This window comes from Littorina saxatilis, linkage group LG14 (genome assembly GCF_037325665.1).
Source record: "Littorina saxatilis isolate snail1 linkage group LG14, US_GU_Lsax_2.0, whole genome shotgun sequence".
In the NCBI taxonomy this organism is placed as follows: Eukaryota; Metazoa; Mollusca; class Gastropoda; order Littorinimorpha; family Littorinidae; genus Littorina; species Littorina saxatilis.
Window position 1 is genome coordinate 25,081,053 of NC_090258.1, and position 21,051 is coordinate 25,102,103.

Here is a 21,051-nt window from a genome sequence, read left to right on the forward strand (position 1 = left end):
TTAAACCATATAATACATGTATATATTTTTTTTCTTCAAAAAAGCAAAAATTGGTACATTTTTGTACTAAAAAATCTGATTCTAAAAACAGAATTTAATGGCAAACTTGGAGCTCAGATGACACCAGATTGCACCATCTGGGTTCTTTGGAGAACTTTTTTTCCGGGGGGGCATGCCCCCGGACCCCCCTAGTAAGGCTAGGCGCTTCGCGCCGTCGACTTGACGCTTCGCGTCTTCAGTTATAAATTTTCCGCCTTTTGTACAATCTCCAATTCCCATGCCTGATAAGGTATGCGAAGTGATGACGTTGAATACGTGATGTAAGTTGATGCATGAATTCTTCTGGACTACGTCAGTCAATTCCAAAGATCGCTTTTGTGATGAAAAGAATTTGTTTTAGAGTTTGCAGTCCAGAAACCCGTCAAAAAAGAAGAGAAAATGTATGTGAAAGAAAACAAAACAGGAGCAGAGTGATAAGATAGGAATACAGAGACATATTTCTTGGGACTTGACCCTTGCAGGTAGGTGGACTGAAAGTAGTGTGTGAACAGAACAGAACCAATTCTGTCTGTTAACCATCGCATGAAAGCAGGAAAGAGATCGTCGTCAGATTGAATTACAATAACATTAACATGCTGCCATTTGAAACTTCTCGGTCTTCATCGTGGATTGACGCCCTCCCAAAGTCTAATTGAAGCCCTCCGTCGTGTCGGGCGTGAATCAACGATGACGACCTCGAAGTTTCAAATGGAAGCATGTTAATGTATAATTGACATGAGATGAGTGATTACAGTGTTCTAGATGGTCGAACGTGTAGCAAAGACCTGTAGTGTATGTGTATGTGTAGATATTGCGTCACCCGTGACTCACTTTTTTCTCCTATGTTCCAAATGCAGACGTTGTTTTGCTCCCACCAAGACTGTAGATCTTGGCAAACGCGTGATGTAAAAACTAGATTTGATGACGTTACCCGTACACGTTCCCGTACACGTTCTGAAAAGTTCTGATCTAGATCTTGCTATTACCTGCATCAAATTGGGCATGTGTTGGGGTTATAGTTTGACCCCTTGACCTCATTTGCATGATATACACATGTGTGAAGCTATTGTTATAGACATAGAAGACTTTATTATCTCAACAGAGAAATTTGTTTGTGGTGTGTAAAATAACAACTAACTTAAAAGAAAACGTAGAACAACATTAACTCATTCGAGGCGCGTCGGAACTGGAATTCCGACATCTGTGTTTAGCGTTGGCTGCGTGCCGGCACTTGAGTTCCGACGGATATCACGAATTTTTAACGGTGTAAACGGTCCTGCTGACCAAGGGAAACAACCCCTGCAATGAACTTCTATCTGTCTACAGTGGTACCATTCACTGTAAACAGTTCCTTCCCTTAAATTGTTGGGATTAATAAAAATTTTGTTGACGGTGTGCGACCCACGTGTTTTGACTTTTCCAAGATGGCGGATCGTTCTGCTGAGACGTAGTAACTTGAAAAGAGTGCTAGAACGTGTTATTCAGTACGGTTCTGATCTTGACCTCAGTGATGATGATAGTGGAGATGATATTTTAGATTCTGGTGACGATTTTGTGCCAATGGACGATCATTTGGGTGATGATTCGGGCAATGCAAGTGTCGATCATGACATTGTGTATGATGAACCCATGACGTAGAAAGTTTTTTTGTTTTGCTTCAAATTGGATATTTTGCGTGGATATGAAGACAACAAAAGGTATGTACTTTCAAATGTTTCATATATTTTCTAAAAGAGTAAGTTTCAAACTTTGCAAAAACATAAGGTATGTAAGGTTATCTTGTGTTGTTGATTTTTAATATTTTTTTCAAAATGGCTCTAAATCGCGCGTTGGCAGGGAACACAGGGGAAATTTAGCTGCGCCTCGAATGAGTTAAACTTTGAGATACTGTTACAGCATTAAATAGGAATAATTCCTTAAACGTGACTGCAAACTCTTGGTGCAAATCATCGTATCAACTCACAATTCATATTCATAAATCTCCCATCTCTCTCCAGAGTTTAGTTATCAAATGCACGGTCTCTCTGACCTTTGTAGGATCAAGTTATCTGGTCTGTGTTGCAGGGAGGCAGCACAGATGCAGTGAAGGAACAAAAGCGACAGTCATCGTTGGAAGACAACTACAACTTTATCTTTGATGAAAACATTGGAGAAAACACTGATGGTAATACCGGTCACTCATCTCAAACAGGCAGCGATGACACATCCGATGATGACGGCAAAGTTTCAACTGACGAGGCCCCTACACTTACAGAACAAGGCTTGTGAAAATTTGCAAAGAACTTCATATTCGTAAGATTATCCAACAATTCATTCCAGTCTGGCAAGGACTCAACAGAATATTTTCCCCCCTCTGTAAGTGTAACCAAAAGGACCTATGGCCATGCATCTTTGTCCTGTCAACTTGAAGGCACGTACTGCAGTCCTTCACCAGTAAAGGATTTGCTGCACCATCTCAGATCTGGTCAGGCTGTTTCACAGGATAAGATAATCCCTCCACTTGAAGACTTACTGAAAATTAACATCCAGGCTGCTTCCTCAGTGCGCACCCCCAAAAAAAAAGAATTGAACTTCTGTGGTTATTTTGATATGAAAAACAACTTTGGCAATTGAATCAAATGTGAAAATTGCAAAATCCTTTTCCATTTTAACTTTGCTAAAAAGATGTTTACGGATCAGAAATCCATGGTGACAAATACGATTGTCGAACATGTGCCTGTGGACTTATTGCTTATGCCTGTTCTTGTGTTGGACGGTCGCTCATAGTGTCTAGTCATTGGTTATCAAATTTAGCAATGTGTGTGGCAAAAATACTGGTTGCAAGTGTTTGGTTATGTTCAATGTTGTGGTGTGTTTGTGTAATATTTTACTTGTATGTGTGCATGCGTGCATCTGTCTGTCTGTCTGTCTGTCTGTCTGTCTGTCTGTCTGTCTGTCTGTCTGTCTGTCTGTCGTCTGTCTGTCTGTCTGTCTGTCTGTCTGTCTGTCTGTCTGTCTGTCTGTCTGTCTGTCTGTCTTCACTGACTGTGTCTCTGTGTTTGCATAGACTTGCATCCAAGTCGGACTGCATGCATGTGTGTCATTGTCAGTGGTTGTAATTTGCAAGTCAGAATTGTGAACAATCCATGGTGTTTTTTTTTGTTTGTTTTTTTCCTCCCACACTTGCGTGGCAACCAATAATTGCCAGCCTTTATTTCTGATGTTCTTATCATTTATTCATGCATTGTCTGACTTTGCACGCAATCACCGTACCCACTTTAGTATTGTACCATAGCCTGACTGCAAGGTAGCCTGGCCAGGCTCGAATGTGCCTTCTTTCTGGTAAACGATAGCATGTGCTTATATATAGCTGTCTAGGCTATTAGGCCAAACAAAAATACATGTAGGTTTAGGGTAACGTGACCAGAAAAAGATATACATGCAAAAAGCTGTTTGTGAACAATCCATGTTAAAGATGCATAAATGTTTGTGTTGTTCCTCAGGCTGTGTTTTTGGTGTGTGCCAGGTGTTTGTGTGAAACAGTTTAAACAGGATGTGATGCTGTCTCTGCACGTGAAGTTGAAATGTCAAACAGTTCACAAAAGGTGAATGGTCTGAAACAGTAGAACCTACCTTTTAAATCTTTCAAATAAATCAGGTCATAGAAAGGAGGGAGATATATTTTAAGAGGTTAAACTAAAAAAACTAAAAAACATCAAGGTCTTAACAAAAAGGGGGGGGGGTTAAGGGTGAGTTCTACTGTAATCGCTTTGAATTCTATCAAACAAATGTTTTTAATCAAAACAAATTCTTGTCTGCTTTTTATGTGTGGATAGTTGGTAGAGTTTTGATACTGACTGTACAAGTTAACTACTATTCATGTAGCACAACATTTGTGAAAATGAAATTGCGTTCAAAGCATGTAGTGAAACTTTTACCTGCATCTTGACTGAAAAGTCATCTCAGTGCTTGCTCATGTAAACCAAGTTGATTCTGATTGTTTCAAAGCTAGTTAAGAGTTTGAGTCAAAATGTAATGAAGACTTGAATACAACTGTGATACTAGACTGTGAACCATGTCAAACTTGTGGATAATCAAGTATGAACACCAGTTGTCTTTCTCTCTCTCTCTCTCTCTCTCTCTCTCTCTCTCTCTCTCTCTCTCTCTCTCTCTCTCTCTCTCTCTCTCTCTCTCTCTCTCTCTCTGACCTTGAATAATGTTTTGATGTGTTGGGATGTACAATGTACATGGGTGAGTCTCAAATAGGAGCTAGTGAGCGTGTGTTACTTAAACTGTATTTATTGGTTTAGGTTGTGAAGCTTTGCGTACATGTGTGTATTTATTGGTTTAGGTTGTGAAGCTTTGCAAGCTTTGCATGACAACCGTGACATTTTTTTCTGTTAATTTCTGTACATTCCAATACACTAGTAATTGTACGTAAAACTCCAGGAATAAAAACAGAATTCATCATAAATACTGTTTATTTGTTTTACCTTCACACAATAAAATATTGGTTTTTTTTCTGTCAGCTCAGGCATGCTTGCATAATTGTTTTGGTGGCTAAAACAGTTTTAAATGTTTGAGTCAGGGTTGATTTTCTGCTGTGTGTATATATTTATCTACTGGCCGTATAAAATTTCATCTCACACGGCATCACTGCAGAGCGCCTAGAACTGTACCCACGGAATATGCGCGATATAAGACTCATTGATTGATTGATTGATTGATATTCAGTCCCCTTTGTTATTGGAATGAGAGTTTTGTTCCTGGAGGTTTTAGTTTTTGAAGTTTGCTCTTTTTCAATGCACAAAGCCTCATGACATTACTTAATCTTTTACAAACACTGTTCTTTTCAATGAATTTTAGGCTTTTGGTTTGAGTGTACTTATAGGGTCAACAAGGTTATCTGCAGTGGTATCTGTAATGCAAGGCCACTTCCATGAGAGGACACCTTTTGTTGTCCCTTGGTCTATTATCTCTATCACAATATACCTGTCATGACAGGCCACCTGCAATGTAGGTACGCTTCTGACTTGTCCCAAGGCTGTCCTTTTATCTCAGGTACCACAGTACCTGATTTGGGTTTATGGTTCTTTTTTGCTTTTTAAATTGGGTATTTTTTGCATTTTAGCTTTTCGTTTTTAGTTCTTGGGTTAATGATTTTGCTTTCCACTTTTATTTGTTTTGTGTATGTGTGTTGTTGTGCTTTTTGTTTTGTTGTTGTAGTTGTTGCTTACATCAAAATGAAGTTTTGTGCCCAAACTAAAAATACCAAGAGGGCATAAAGGTTTACATGCCATCATAGGTTGGTGTATGTTTGGTGTGATAGCTGTGCTCCGTTGATCTGCACAGTCGTTGTAAGCTGTGAAGTTGTCTGAAATGTCTTGTCATACTCATAGTTTAATCTCAGTGCTGGTATGTATGTACTGTTGTACACCTGCCATGTGTGTGTGTGTGTGTGACTGTTTATTTGTGTGTGTGTGTGCATGTGTCTGTGTGAAATCTCATTAAAAAATGTTGTGTGTGTGAAAACTACAGGAATTGATGGACTGGAGATGTAGGTTGCGTGATTTAGCTTGTGAATAAGTTTAGAAAAATGTCCCAAGCATGAATTTACAAATAGCCAGCAACTTTCAGATCCAAGAATTGCTCATGAGATGTAGATTTACAGAACTGGTAATCTTGCATGTTGAGCCTTTTTCCCAATTGGAAAGTATAAATGTATATAAAGTATGTCTTTTCTTTCTTGTATTTATTTATATACTGAACTCCAAAAGAAACGCAAGTTGAAATTTCAAGAAATTTAATTTCATTCTTTGGCATTTCATTTTGACGAGATCGAATCGAACGAATTTCACGAAAATTGGTACAAAGCATCTTGGGGCAATGTTCTTTGATTGTCACTAACAAAAAAACGTTACCGAAAGAAAGTTCTCACCGCCAGGCTCAGTAACGCGTGTGTCCCCCATTGGCGTTGACAAGGGCCTGACATCTGGCTCTCATGGAGCGCACCAGGCGGTTGACAGTGGCCATGTTGATGGTGGTCCAGATTTGCCTGATGGCCTGCTCCAACTGGGGTGCGGTTGTTGGCCTCGGCTGGAAGGCATTCAGCTCCCTTTGCAAAATGTCCCATAAGTGTTCAATGGGATTCATATCCGGGCTCAGGGAGGGCCAGGGCATCACCCTGATGTTGTTCTGCTGCAGGAAGGCCGTGGTGGCCCTCGCGGTGTGGGGGCAAGCGTTGTCCTGCTGAAAGGTAAGGTTGCCGTGGAGTTGGAAGTACGGCACGACTGTGGGTCCCAGGACCTGGTTGATGTACCGCTGTGCATTCACGCCGTTTCCACGCCCAGGGCCGATGCCTTGGAAGACCACGGGGCCCACAAGACGGTTGAGGCCTATCCCACCCCAGATTATGACGCTGGGGCCTCCCCAGGCGTTGTGTTGCAGGATGTTGTTGGCGGCGTACCTCTGGTTGCGTCTTCGCCACACCCTGATGCGGCCGTCTGCGTGGCTGATGCAGTAGCGGCTTTCGTCCGTAAAAAGGATGTCCCGCCACTGCCGCTGGTTCCAGTTGAGGTGTTGATGTCCCCACTGCAGTCGCTGCTGCCTGTGCTGTGCAGTAAGCAATGTGCGGCGAGCAGGGCGCCTGCAGTACAGGTGGTTGGCGTCGTGTCATGGTGCCCGAGATGGGAGCGCCATGGGTTCCAACGGTGTTCCTGGAGGTTTCTGTAGCCGGGAGGAACGGTTGGCGCAGGTGCTGACGGTAGATGACCCGGTCCTGGCGAGCAGTAGTCACACGAGGTCGTCCGCTTCTAGCGCCATCCCGGGTGCTGCCGCTGGCTTGGAATCGGGTCCACAGACGACAGATGGTCGAGGTTGCCACGCCCATGACATTTGCAATGGCAGCTGGGCGATTTCCAGCTTGCAATTGCCCGATTGCTCTCTCCCGGTCAATGGCGCTCAGTCTTGGCATGCTTCTACTGTACAAATGGCTGATTTCAGACAGTGGACGGAGACAGGTTTTTGTTCCTTGTGTGAGCTGAGGACTGTTAACGAAAAAAATCCGGTCTGGCAGCTTTTGTGTGGGCTGCGCGAGCAAAAAACAGTCTCAATCTTCAGCACGCTGCAGAGAGCGCACTCTGGGCGCTGCACACGTGATTTTCACAGGCTACGTGCAGGACACTATGCTAACTCATGCTCGTGCAGAATTTTCCCCTGAAACCCACCTTTAGTGCATGAATTTTAACAAAACCTTAAATAACTCTTAACTTGCGTTTCTTTTGGAGTTCAGTATATATCTTATTTTATTTTTTTATTGTTGTTGCTCTATTTTTAATTGTGTTGCAAGAGTGTATGGAGAATGTCTCAGTTTGTATCAAGGCAGCTCAGTATTAAAATGCAAAACAACAGCTGAATATTTGTGCAAAGTTAATATCAGAGTGATATTGGATCAAAACGAAAACAACCAGTTAGATGATTATATGCCTCTTTTTCATCCTAAAAACATCTATGGCTGATAGCCTTAAACATTCGTTTGTTCTCTGAGAGGAAGTCAACCAGAATTATTACATTTTGATTTCTAAATGAAGTTGGTTAATTGTTCTGTCTAGCTGTCCGGGCTAACAGTGTAGAGGTGTGATCGACAAGAAGAAGAAGTTAATTGTCCTAGTTTTGAAATGTGTTTATTTTGTTGTATGTATCAGGTTGGGAAGATGTTGGTGGGTGGTAAAATGCCATATTAAGCTCGACACTTGTGCATTTTGTAACGTGTTGGTTTTGTTTTTCCCGTTTTTTTGTGGGTTTTTTCTATTCGTTTTTTTTTTTACCATGAGATGGTTTTGTCATCAAAAGGAATACTGGAAAATGTTTGCTTTTCCCGTTGTTGGTTTTTTTTCAATTTGTTTTACCATGAGATGGTTTTGTCATCTGAAGCAAGACTGGAAAATGTTATCAATCTTGCACTTCAAGTGGGATTACGAGCACTTGGTGGTGGAAAATGTCTTCAGGTGGGCCCTACCTATATTTTATATATGTTTTAAAGATGATTGACACTCTCACAACAATACGCTTTCACCCGCACACCCAACTTACCTTGTTCCAACAGATAAGAGGCATTTCCCTGCTTTTGTGGTTTGCAATTTTACATTTCTTTGAATGTTTTGGAGATTTTGTGGGTGAATGAATAAATTTGGATGAACAAATTATGCAGCGGTTTGTAGTCTTCACTTGTGTGTTTGTTTCTTTGTAAATGTGTACGAGTCAAAGTAAGTGTGGTTATTCAGAAATTGTGCAAGAATAACTGATGTGTATCTTTGTTGCAGACTTTCTTCTGGAGTTCTCAGAACTTAACCAAAACCAAGTCAAAAAGTCACACACACACACACACACACACACACACACAGGCATTAACACACAGACAGGCTGTCCCTTAAGCTTTATATTTCAGCAAGACTGTCATTCAAAATATTGACATTTGAATACCATGATCGCATGCATGTGTTCTGCGCGAACTTAGAATCCGGTTTCATTCTAGAATGGACCGGGTCCAGGTTGGAATTCTAACCCTGCGCAAGTACAGGGGTGCCATTCTAGAATGAAACCCTTGAATAAAGGGGGCCGTAATGTTTGTAGGTAAGACAGAGTTGTCTTCCCTTGAATTATCTCCACCTGCACCTTCCCTTTGATAAAATGGGGCTGATTTGTCTACCCCTGAAAAAAATCCTTTGGCGATCTTGCGATGTCATGTCATGTCAAGAAAGTTGACACTCCTGAGTACGCAATAAACAAAGGCAGACCATAGCAAGGGGGACTACCAGGGCGGTATTGTTTGCAGGGCAGTTGTTTTTGTGATGAGAGCCGGTTGCGGCCGCTTGCAATGTCAGCGCTGTCTCCCTCTCGGAAATGTCCGGTTTTTTGACAATTTTTTTGACAGACAGACAGACAGACAGACGGTCAGACCGACTAACCGACAGACAGACCAACAGAAGGACAGAGTGAGTTATAGAGCTGTTGTCACAGGTTTAAAAAAAAGTTGACATTAACAAAAACAGAAATCAACAACAACTTTTGTCTGGTTTTATAATATTATGGGAAAAACATTGAAAGCAATTCATAGTAGTTGTACTACCACAACAAATACTCTCAAAGGGGAATTCCATGCCTAAAAGTTTGACAGTTTTTATTTAATCTATCAGAATCCCTACCTTCCAAACTGTGATATGCCCACGTTTCAAACTCTTCATGTATATGAATAAGATTAAAAGTTACAAGCGAGATCGGCAAAACACTGTCAGTCCGGAAATTTCCGTTCGTAGCGATCAGTGCTGAGTGTCTCTCAAAATCGTAATCACTTTCAGAACATCACAATCCCAATTCACGATGTCTTTGAGTAAAGTGTAAAAAACCGGGAAAAAAAACCAACCAAACACACAAAAAACAAAAACAAACAGAAAATCCACATTTGTGGCTTTGGCTGTGTGATAGTCTAACTGAAATGACTATTCCAACTTGGACCCAAATTCCAACCTTGCGCAGGGCCGATTCTAGAATGGACCAGCAACAAGGGTTTCATTCTAGAATGGCACCCCTGTACTTGCGCAGGGTTAGAATTCCAACCTGGACCCGGTCCATTCTAGAATGAAACCGGATTCTAAGAACGCGCAGAACACATGTACATAATTCAGAACTAAGGCAAACGCCCAACACTTTGAACATTCCTGGACAAAGGTAACATATTTTGTGAATGAGCTAGGGGGTGTCATTTCACATTAGGAATAGTTTCAAATCTGCTATTTGGCAACAAACACACAAACTGTCATGAAAAAAAATCCAAAACCTGATACTGTCGAACTGCACTGGTGACGATCGACCCGCAGACTCCGCAAAATGAGTCGCATGTCACCTCGCGCGGTTCTGCGCTAGGCTTAATATAAGTCCGGGGAGTGTCTGGTAACAGTGTGAGGGTCACCATAGTCACAGGCTTATAACTCGAAAAGTGTTCACTCTTTTCTAAAACGGTTTTCACCACTGGATAGAGAATAACAAACTCTTTAAGAAAATGTAAAAATATGAAAATCATGAAAAGGTGACATGCGACTCATTCCGTGGTGGAGGGTCACATTTCTCAGATTGTTGAGGTCTTTAAAGGGAGGATCCTCTGCAGAAGCTCCACGCAGACACCGTGCAACGTATTCTATGTCTCGTCTTCCTCTCCCTTTTCAGTTTCCGATACGGTGATACTAACAATGTCGGTGTCTGGAAGACCCCAGGGTTGAATCGAACCCTGTGCAAAAACGGCAAAAAAGATGGCACCGACGAAGTCAAAGACAACTACCACATAGAAAGCGTGCAGCCATTCCTCTCTTGTCCCCTGCAGAGAAAACGTAAAGCGATATTAAAACATTCAAAAGATATGACATCCACTAAAGTAAACAAACCAAGACGTCACTTTTTGACCCTGACTTCCAAAGTGAAAAGTCTGACGCCAAAAGCGAAACCAAGTTCGACCAGACGTCACAATTCAAACAGCTGCGTCGCGATACAATTCTGTCACTTCTATGTGTGTGCCTTGGGGAAATGACAGAGTTTGGAGAAAGAAGTTTGTCTCGGTGAATTTTTCACGTTAGCAGTGCAAAGTGTCTTGTGAGGTCACCGCTAGGCTGGGCATGTATCAGTATCGTATCTCATTAAGTCAATCTGTCAGCCTAAACATCACAACTGAACTAAAAAGAAGTCTTGACCCAGACTATGCCCTGGCTAACCGAAACACCGCTGTCTCGGTACAATGACCACATGACTGATACCAAATTTGCATTTTTTTAAAGCTGTTCGTTGTATTTGATAAGAGTGTCAATTCAAACATAACATATATGGCCGGATATGACGTAACTGAAGGCATTTATAAAAAAAAAATGAGAAGATATAATCGGGAAGAATTTACATGTACAGTTTCATGAAGATCTGTTCCGTACTTTTCTGGGAATCGCTCTACACACACACACACATACACACAGACTATCGGCATTCATTTGATTAAAACTTGCCTAAATGTCAAAAGGGCCAGTGAATTTGAAGGCACCTCCCTGTTGTAACTTCGTGTAAACCGCGATACAGGTCTAGGTCTTGCCTAAAAGACTTCCTCAGCTGGGAAATGGAATTTAGGTGACGCGCAGCTTATGAAAGCAATGGTAAATATCGCTTAAAAAAACCAAGAGTTGCAAATCCTTATACGACTCACCTTCTTCATACGACTCACCTTCTTCATACGACTCACCTTCTTCATACGACTCACCTTCTTCATACGTAATAAGAACCCAAGACGTCATCTGCTTCTCTAGCTCCATATGCATTCAAGAAGTGCGGAGAATTTCCTACATTCTGACCAAAACTTGACCCCACTGTGACCCTCAACCAGACAATTTGGTCATAAACTATCTAGTAAGACTTCCAACCGTGGAAGTGTTTGAAGCTTCCAAGATTAGATCTAGTTTCTTCTTCTTGTCGATCACAAGTTTTAGTTTCAAAATCGTTCGAGAAACTGATCATTTCACTTTTTTTCACACGAACACGACCACGCTGTGACCTTGAAATTTGACTCTGCCTCTGGTCAACCAGACTGTGGTAAGTCTAGAGGTCATCCAATCCTGGAAGTTCGTCATCCTTTGGAGGTCTAGCTTCAAAACCATTTACGAAATTGATAGGATTTCCGTTCTTTTGAATATACGGGGATGTCAATATCAGATACGCTTACAGTGGGGGTTTGATAGGCCACGACAAAGGGAGCCAGGATGCCGGGAATGTCAATATCAGATACACTTTCAGTGGTTGTTTGATAGGCCACGACAAAGGGAGCCAGGATGCGGGGGATGTCAATATCAGATACGCTTACAGTGGGGGTTTGATAGGCCACGACAAAGGGAGCCAGGATGCCGGGGATGTCAATATCAGCATAGACCTCTAAATATAGGTCCCTGATATCAGATACACTTTCAGTGGGGGTTTGATAGGCCACGACAAAGGGAGCCAGGATGGTGGGGATGTCAATATCAGATACGCTTACAGTGGGGGGTTTGACAGGCCACGACAAAGGGAGCCAGGATGCCGGGGATGTCAATATCAGATACGCTTACAGTGGGGGGTTTGATAGGCCACGACAAAGGGAGCCAGGATGCCGGGGATGTCAATATCAGATACACTTACAGTGGGGGGTTTGATAGGCCACGACAAAGGATGCCGGGGATGTCAATATCAGATACACTTACAGTGGGGGGTTTGATAGGCCACGACAAAGAAAGCCAGGATACCGGGGATATCAATATCAGATACGCTTACAGTGGGGGTTTGATAGGCCACGTCAAAGAAAGCCAGAATACCGGGGATGTTAATATGAGATACACTTACAGTGGGGGTTTGATAGGCCACGACAAAAGAAGCCACGATGCCGGGGATGTCAATAGCACATACGCTTACAGTGGGGGGTTTGATAGGCCACGACAAAGAAAGCCAGGATGCCGGGGATGTCAATATCAGATACACTTGCAGTGGGGGGTTTGATAGGCCACGACAAAGAAAGCCAGGATGCCGGGGATGTCAATATCAGATACACTTACAGTGGGGGTTTGATAGGCCACGACAAAGGGAGCCAGGATGCCGGGGATGGTTGCTGCAGTGTTGGAAATGCCGAACATGGTGCCGGCATAGGCTGGGGCGATGTCACCGTGGTTGACGTAGTAGCCAGAGAAGCGAAAGCCACACATCCCCACCGTGACGATCAACAAGAGCACGGCTTCTGTCCGCTGCGTACAGTCCATTAGTCCCGTCCCAATCAAAAAGCAGCCTGGTCCTATTGTACCTGAGATACAGACACAGCGCGTACAGTGCATTAATCCCGACCCAATCATAGAGCACTCTGGTCCTATTGTACCTGAGATACGAATTATGATCCATGAATTTACAACGTTAAAGTTCCACATTACCTGAATTTGTCTTCTTCTTCAGCGTTCGAAGGTTGTGTCACTCATAGTTTGAGGCCTGCTGGTGTTATGAACTGGCAAGTTTGGCGCAGGCTTTCAACAGTTTCCGACAGTTCTGCATCTGGAGTTATGCTGTCTAGCTACCTACGGCAGTCATGATTTTACGAGTAACCACGACAGAGAAGATGTTCCGCGAGATGAGAAAGTCAGCCTACACTTACCCAAGGCAGTCATGATTTTACGAGTAGCCCCAACAGACAAGATTTTCTGTGAGATGAGACAGTCCGCCAGGATGCAGGCCAGCGTGATACACAACCAGAACGTCAGGTAAGGTACCATGGAATTTATGCCGTTCTGACAACACAACATTTCACATTCACGAATATATGCTGTTCTAACAACACAACATTTCACATTCACAAAGAGAGAGAGTTGGGGTGGTAGACAGATTCAGATTCAAAACTTTATCTTTTAGACATACATAACATTATACATTACATATATATTCATACAATACGTTTTAAACAGCCAAGATAATAACTAATTAACTCTGAATTTGTAATCGGGTTAAAACGAACAAAAAAGATAGTTATAATAACGAGGTTCATGCAATAACAATAGAAAGATTGAGAGAGAGGAGAGAGACAGAGAGATAAGACGACGGAGATTAGAAAAGTAAATGGTCATGCGACTCACCTTTGTCACAAGTAATACGAGAGAGCCAACCAGGCAGAAAGATACAAAATTGTCAAAAAAAACCTGAGAATAGTCTTATTGCATGTGTAAGATACATGTAGGAGGGTATGTCTGTGTCGGCAGCATGTAGGCCCCGTAATTCTGATCCTACTTTCACAAAATGGTTCCATTCACCATAATCATATCATACAACAACTTACCGCCTTGATGTCAAACTTAAGCACCTCCTTCATGTAGGTGGGTATCTGCGTCATCAGCATGTAGGCCCCGTAGTTCCCACACATGTGAGCCACCATGATAGCCCACATACCACGTGACGTTAAAATAGCCTTCCATGGCGTTGCCTTCCTCTAAAACAAACACCATTATACGTTTTCCGAAAATAAAACAAGTAGCAAAAGGCAAAACTACAACATTTAGTCAATCTGTCGACGTCGAACTCACAGAATGAAACTGAAACTGAACGCACTGCATTTCTTCACCAAGATCGTATACTCGTAGCATCGTCAGTCCACCGCTCGTGGGAAAGGTAGTGAAATTGACAAGCCAGACTAGCGCGGGAGTGGTTGCGCTGAGCAGGATAGCACTCTTTTCTGTATCTCTGTTCTTTTTAACTTTCTGAGCTTGTTTTTAATCCAAACATATCATATCTATGTGTTTTTAGAATCAGGAACCGACAAGGAATAAGATGAAATAGTTTTTAAATCGATTTCGTTAATTTAATTTTAATCATAATTTTTATATTTTTAAATTTCAGAGCTTGTTTTTAATCCAAATACATCATATTTATATGTTTTTGGAATCAGCAAATAATGAAAAATAAGATGAAATTATTTTTTGATCGATCGTTTTATAAAACAATAATTTTAATTACAATTTTCAGATTTTTAATGACCAAACTCATTAATTAGTTTTTAAGCCTCAAAGCTGAAATGCAATACCGAAGTCCGGCTTTTGTCGACGATAGCTTAACTAAAATTTCAATCAATTTGGTTAAAAAAATGAGGGCGTGACAGTGCTGCCTCAACTTTCACAAAAAGCCGGCTATGACGTCATCAAATACAATTATCGTTAAAACAAAAGAATTGTCTGGGGATATTATACCCAGGATATCTCATGTGAAGTTTCATAATAATGGGTCTAGTAGTTTCCTCGGAAACGCTCTACACATACACACGCACACACGCGCGCACACACACACACACACACACACACACCACGACCTCTCGTCTCGAATCCCCGTCCATGTTAAAACATTTAGTCATAACTTGACTAAATGTGAAAAAAAAATATCCTTTACCTCGGACAAGCCTTTCACAACATCCGGAGCATGTCCCACGCTTCCGATCGGCTTTAACCTGTGATCGGGACGAACAACTGACTATGATGTGTATGCTATGCAGCGTGTGCTAAATATGAAACCATTTTCTTTCGAAGCGTGGATAACAACTTGTTCGAGGTAAAGGGGCTCTAACTCTTCCAGACCGCTGAAAATCCTGACAGTTTGAAAATCGTCTTTTTCAGGGCTCCCAACCAAGAGGGTTTCGGGACCCCCAATTATAACTTTTGTAGAGGTCCGGGACTCCCAATTATAACTTTTTTTAGAGGTCCTTGGACTCATAGAAATTTTACTCAGAATAATTTCAGAGGGTCCCAAAAAGCAGGAGGACGTTTGGTCGTCCTGTGAGACCTTCACATAATTGTTATTTTTCGTATCGGTTTTGATTCTTACTCTTTAGATTTGGGTCAGTACAGATCCGGCTGGACATTTCCTCGTCTGCAAAATACAGCCAAGTGTTGGTTCTTGTCTACCCAGTATGGAAACGCGCATGCGGTCATAAAAAGACGTCATGGCAAAAAGTTACATGAAAAACGAAAGAGACTGTGACGTCATTTGTCTTTTTGCTCTGGTGCATTCCGTCGTACAAATGGCTGGTCCGTGGTCAGACTTGACAAGGCCGCGTCAGTACCCAAAACGTCTTTGTTCTCTGTTGGCATTGCAGCTGTGAAATAATCAGTCTTGTGTCTCAGTCGTGTAGGTACAGAGTTTGCTTCAGCAATCGCTGTGTTCGTGTTGATGACGGCTTCGTGAGACAAATCAGCAAATCTATCGTGTGGAAGGAATTTCTGTACTAAACACCCAACCCAACAGGAGGAATTGATGAGTTTGCAGTTTGCTGAATAAATGAACTGTAAATGCTTGTTGAAACGAGCCATAAGGCTTTAGGATAAAAGATTCGTTGCATTGCTTGACGATCTGAACACAGATGAGGTCGCAGTTGTTGATTCTATGAATCGACACGACCAGAGATAGATCTGTACCTCTGGTACGACCTTTCAAATGATCAACAACGGGTTCATGGTCAGAATCAAGTGGTCAAATTTTCTTGGCTCCCATTCAAAACGTCATCATTTCATAAAAGATGTCCTTTTTCTTGTTTCTGCGGCTGCCCAAATTATTTGACTAGGTCATGGCCGAACTTTAGGCCTACGGAGCAATATCGTGGGGTATTTGCTCACTAGAATAACAGAGACAAAGAAGGGAAGTCATGCTATATTTACACATTAACATGCTTCCATTTGAAACTTCGAGGTCTTCATCGGGGATTGACGCCCAACAAAAGCTAATTGAAGCCCGACGGAGCGAAGCGACGGAGGGCTTCAATTAGACTTTGGGAGGGCGTCAATCCCCGATGAAGACTGAGAAGTTTCAAATGGAAGCATGTTAATGTTATTGTAATTCAATCTGACGACGATCTCTTTCCTGCTTTCATGCGGTTGTAAACAGACAGAATTGGTTCTGTTCTGTTCACACACTACTTTCAGTCCACCTACCTGCAAGGGTCAAGTCCCAAGAAATATGTCTCTGTATTCCTATCGTATCACTCTGCTCCTGTTTTGTTTTCTTTCACACACATTTTCCTTTCTTTTTTGACGGGTTTCTGGACAGCAAACTCTAAAACAAATTCTTTTCATCACAAAAGCGATCTTTGGAATTGACTGACGTAGTCCGGAAGAATTCATGCATCAACTTACGTCACGTATTCGACGTCATCACTTCGCATACCTTATGGTCTCGGTATTTCGTTGGCCTTCATATTTCCTACTTGTAAAATGACCCTCAAAGTTAACCGAGACTAGTTGAGGCTGTATCCATGCGCCTCGCCAGCAGGTTGTTAATGGATTTTTTAGCGAGTGGTTATCGACAATTAATGACCGGTAATTTTTAATGAGTTGGGGCATTCTGACCAATCACAGGATCTGTTTCATTAAAACGCAAACTTGATTGAATTACAATAGAAGTTATCATTAAAAGTCTCAGGGCTTGGAAACATTAATACGCGCATGCAGCACACAAAAAAAGGGTAGCGCCGTACTGTATGGCAGCTCGCTTTCCCCTATGAGAATCAGCCCGATGTTAATGAGGGTAACCTCACAGTACGATATCATGTCAATACCAATACCAATACAAATAGTAGGACTGTAATCATCTTACGATGCTCGTCGATCGGCTCCCTATGGAGAATTGGATGTACTGTTTTTCAATGTCTGAGATGAAGCGGTTCTGCTCCGGAGTGTCTGCAGCGAAGATGATCCAAAGCACACACCACAAAAACCCGACGGCGCCTGAAATAAAACTAGAATAATAGAATTACAAACCTGAAAATCAAATGCTTACCTTTGTTTGACTCCCCTTCGCCATGTCATGCCAGACGGTCAAACACTGCTCATGCCTAAGACTATCCTGACCACTCAGGGGAGTCAAAAAAACAATAACATTTACATATATGCATACAACTCGACTTACACATGGGCATACACGTGCACAAACGTACATACACACATTCCCGCGTATGGGCGGAGTAAAAACGGTCGTACAGGTAAAAACCCACTCGTGCAAAATACACGAGTGTACGTTGGAGTTTCAGCCTATGGACGCAGAAGAAGAAGAAGAAGATGGCAGTGAAAGGAAATAACTTTTTCCGTACTTGTATCTCTATCACTATCAGCTGCTAAATAAACTTGCTGACAGCTGAAAAAAGGAGAAGAAGAAGACCAAGAACATGAAGCAGAACAAGAACAAGAAGAACAACAAGTCTCGTAAGGCGAAAATACAACATTTAGTCAAGCTGTCGAACCCACAGAATGAAACTGAACGCACTGCAATTTTTCAGCAAGACCGTATACTCGTAGCATCGTCAGTCCACCACTCGTGGCAAAGGCAGTGAAATTGACAAGAAGAGCGGGGTAGTAGTTGCGCTGAGAAGGATAGCACGCTTTTCTGTACATCTCTTCGTTTTAACTTTCTGAGCGTGTTTTTAATCCAAACATATCATATCTATTCGTTTTTGGAATCAGGAACCGACAAGGAATAAGATGAAAGTGTTTTTAAATTGATTTCGAAAATTTAATTTTGATCATAAGTTTTATATTTTTAATTTTCAGAGCTTGTTTTTAATCCAAATATAACATATTTATATGTTTTTGGAATCAGGAAATGATGAAGAATAAGATGAACGTAAATTTGGATCGTTTTATAATTTAATTTTTTTTATACAATTTTCAGATTTTTAATGACCAAAGTCATTAAATAATTTTTAAGCCACCAAGCTGAAATGCAATACCGAAGTCCGGGCTTCGTCGAAAATTGCTTGGCCAAAATTTCAATCAATTTGATTGAAAAATGAGGGTGTGACAGTGCCGCCTCAACTTTTACAAAAAGCCGGATATGACGTCATCAAAGACATTTATAAAAAAAAAATGAAAAAAACATCCGGGGATATCATTCCCAGGAACTCTCATGTAAAATTTCATAAAGATCGGTCCAGTAGTTTTCTCTGAATCGCTCTACACACACACACAGACACACACACACACAGACACACACAGACACACACACGCACAGACACAGACACAGACACAGACACACAGACACACACACACACATATATACACCACGACCCTCGTCTCGATTCCCCCTCTATGTTAAAACATTTAGTCAAAACTTGACTAAATGTAAAAACAAGAAGAAGAAGCAGACGTCATCTCACCCGGGACGTAGAAGGCTGATGGCCAGCCCCCATCAAAGCCGTACGCACACAGATAGCCAGCGATCGGGAAAGTAATAGCGTTACCGAACTGCCCTCCTGCCAGACAGAATACAGAATAACAGGAAAATAGCCAGCATGCTTCCCCCGAAAGCGGCGTATGGCTGCCTGAATGGCGGGTTCAAAACGGTCATACACGTAAAAACCCACTCGTGCAAAAATCTGAGTGAACGTGGGAGTTTCAGCTCATGAACGAAGAAGAAGAAGAAGAATATTGTATTGCCAAAGATTGGGAGTTTGCCTTTACATTGCGGTTCAGAAAGGTTCACTCCAGCCAAGCACATCCAACACACGAATCTATGAATTGAATCAACAACACCAATATAAAATACATGCACACAAATTATTCACTTAAAGCCTCAGATGAGGTTTACAGAACGATGGAATCTTTCACGAAATAAGCTATTCTAACATAATGGAACACACTTGCACTAGCATTGAACAGCATAAATGACAGTTCGTTTGAATGGCTATTTAATTTTAGTATGCGTAAATCACTCACCAGTTCTCGTGTTTTATTCAACCCCTGAGCTATCGTGGATCCGTGTGACCCACGTTCCTTTTTTCGCAATTTAGTCGTCAGTTTGTGGTTTCAATGCGACTCGCTGTATATAATTGTGTACGTCTGAATCTAAAATGCAACAAACGACTGCGAGTCACACGAAACCATTGGCGGCGATAGACTTCAAAGAAAGCAGCGACATGCAGATAATTCGTCTGCTTTGGCAAACACGACCTTGCGTGCTCTGCTTCCGGGCTCTTTTTTTCCAAACTGTCTAAACTTCGAATTGTACTGATCTTGTCTTGATGAAAAAAAAATAATTTTACGCTTTAAAAAATGTTTGTCTCACATGCTGTCAATTAATCATTTAGATTTTAAAAGTTGACTTACAAATAATTATCAGCAGTAAAATATTACTCCAAAGGTCACCACCAGGCTGTGCATGTATCGGTGTCGTATATCATTAGGGAGGTTTAGATATTGCGTTACGTACCCCGACCTCACCTATCCCTATCGAGATAAGTCACGCAGAGGAAAGTTGTAAAAACTGCTCGTTAGATACCACGTCACCTATCAAAGTAGGGCAAAACTCCAAAACTCGTGCTTTAAAAAATCGTGGACAGCGCGCTAAAGTCTGCAACAATACCCAGTGTTGAAACTGCTGCTGTCATTGTGTCGGTGTCGCTGTGTGCTGCACGTGGAAGTTATGTTCCACTGACCCAGATCATACCGAGTGTTAAAGGCACAGTAAGCCTCCCGTAAACCATCACAGATACGGTCAGGCTTTTACACACAGTACAAACACCCTTTCATTTAAACACTCACCGATTGAGAACATCCTAGGTGCCCTCCGTAAAGAGCAAACAATTTTCAAAGAATTTATTTTTGCGTGGTTTATCTTACCCCTGAGCCATCGTGAACCCGTGTGATCCAGTTTCCCTTTTTCACAATGTAGTCGTCAGTTAGTCATTTGAATGCGACTCGATGTGAGCTTATCTACAATAGCACGTTTTTATGCACGAAACAAACGGCTGTGGTTCACAAGAACTCTAGCGATGGCTTTTGACTGTTGAGAGGAACGGCGATATACATAAACCGTCGTCTGCTACGACCCTTGCGTGACCCTGCTTCCGGGCCGAAGGGAAGTAACTCATTTTTGACATGAGTTCAGGATGGTTCCAAAAAGTGTTCGAGACAATCTGCAAAATTAATTCTTTAAAAAATTGCTCGCTCTTTACGTAGGGCACCTAGGATGTTCCCGTTTGGTGAGCGTTCAAATGGAAGGGTGTTTGTACTGTGTGTCAAAGCCTGACAGTATCTGTGATGGTTTACGGGAGGCTTACTGTCCGGGCGTGATTTCCGGTATATTCATAACAGCCGTCCAGCACCAAAACGAGGCGCCATTGTTGTAGAAGATTGCTCCACGAAAATAAATTCGTTGAAAATGTCTCACGCTCGACAGAAAGCAGCCAGGATGTTCCCGTTCGGTGAGCGTTCAAATGGAAGTATGCTTGTGCTGTATGTATAGACGCTCGGGGAGCTCTGTGATGGTTTACGGGAGGCTTACTGTGCCTTTAACCAGCAGGTAAAGTCAATGATTTTTTTTATTTTTTTTTTAAGGAAACAGAAAAGAAAAGTAGGGCAATCGAATTTCGAGCGTTGGTTTGTGTTCGTTCAGTTTGGGTCACTGGCCACCACGCTTTCACCCCCCGCTTATAAGGGTGTGTGTTAGTGTGTAAGTGGGCGTCGTTGTGTT

General features: G+C 42.0%; 2 protein-coding genes across 3 annotated transcripts in view; one reads left to right on the forward strand and one right to left on the reverse strand.

Annotated features, from left to right (window-relative positions):
- The window catches only part of LOC138947398 (protein OS-9-like), a 50,489-nt gene extending 42,267 nt beyond the window's left edge, over positions 1-8,222 (forward strand). For both annotated transcript variants that reach the window (XM_070318852.1, XM_070318854.1), the window contains one exon: positions 2,104-8,222. In XM_070318852.1, the coding sequence (XP_070174953.1) occupies positions 2,104-2,307 (204 nt within the window). In that variant the 3' untranslated portion in view covers positions 2,308-8,222. The remainder of the gene's footprint in view (positions 1-2,103) is intronic.
- Positions 8,223-9,691: 1,469 nt separating this feature from the next.
- The window catches only part of LOC138947399 (sialin-like), an 18,297-nt gene continuing 6,937 nt past the window's right edge, over positions 9,692-21,051 (reverse strand). The window contains exons 5-10 of the mRNA XM_070318855.1: positions 18,737-18,832; positions 17,182-17,312; positions 13,886-14,035; positions 13,211-13,343; positions 12,627-12,868; positions 9,692-10,387 (exon numbers count right to left, since the gene is read on the reverse strand). Coding sequence (XP_070174956.1) covers positions 10,211-10,387; positions 12,627-12,868; positions 13,211-13,343; positions 13,886-14,035; positions 17,182-17,312; positions 18,737-18,832 — 929 coding nt within the window. The 3' untranslated portion in view covers positions 9,692-10,210. The remainder of the gene's footprint in view (positions 10,388-12,626; positions 12,869-13,210; positions 13,344-13,885; positions 14,036-17,181; positions 17,313-18,736; positions 18,833-21,051) is intronic.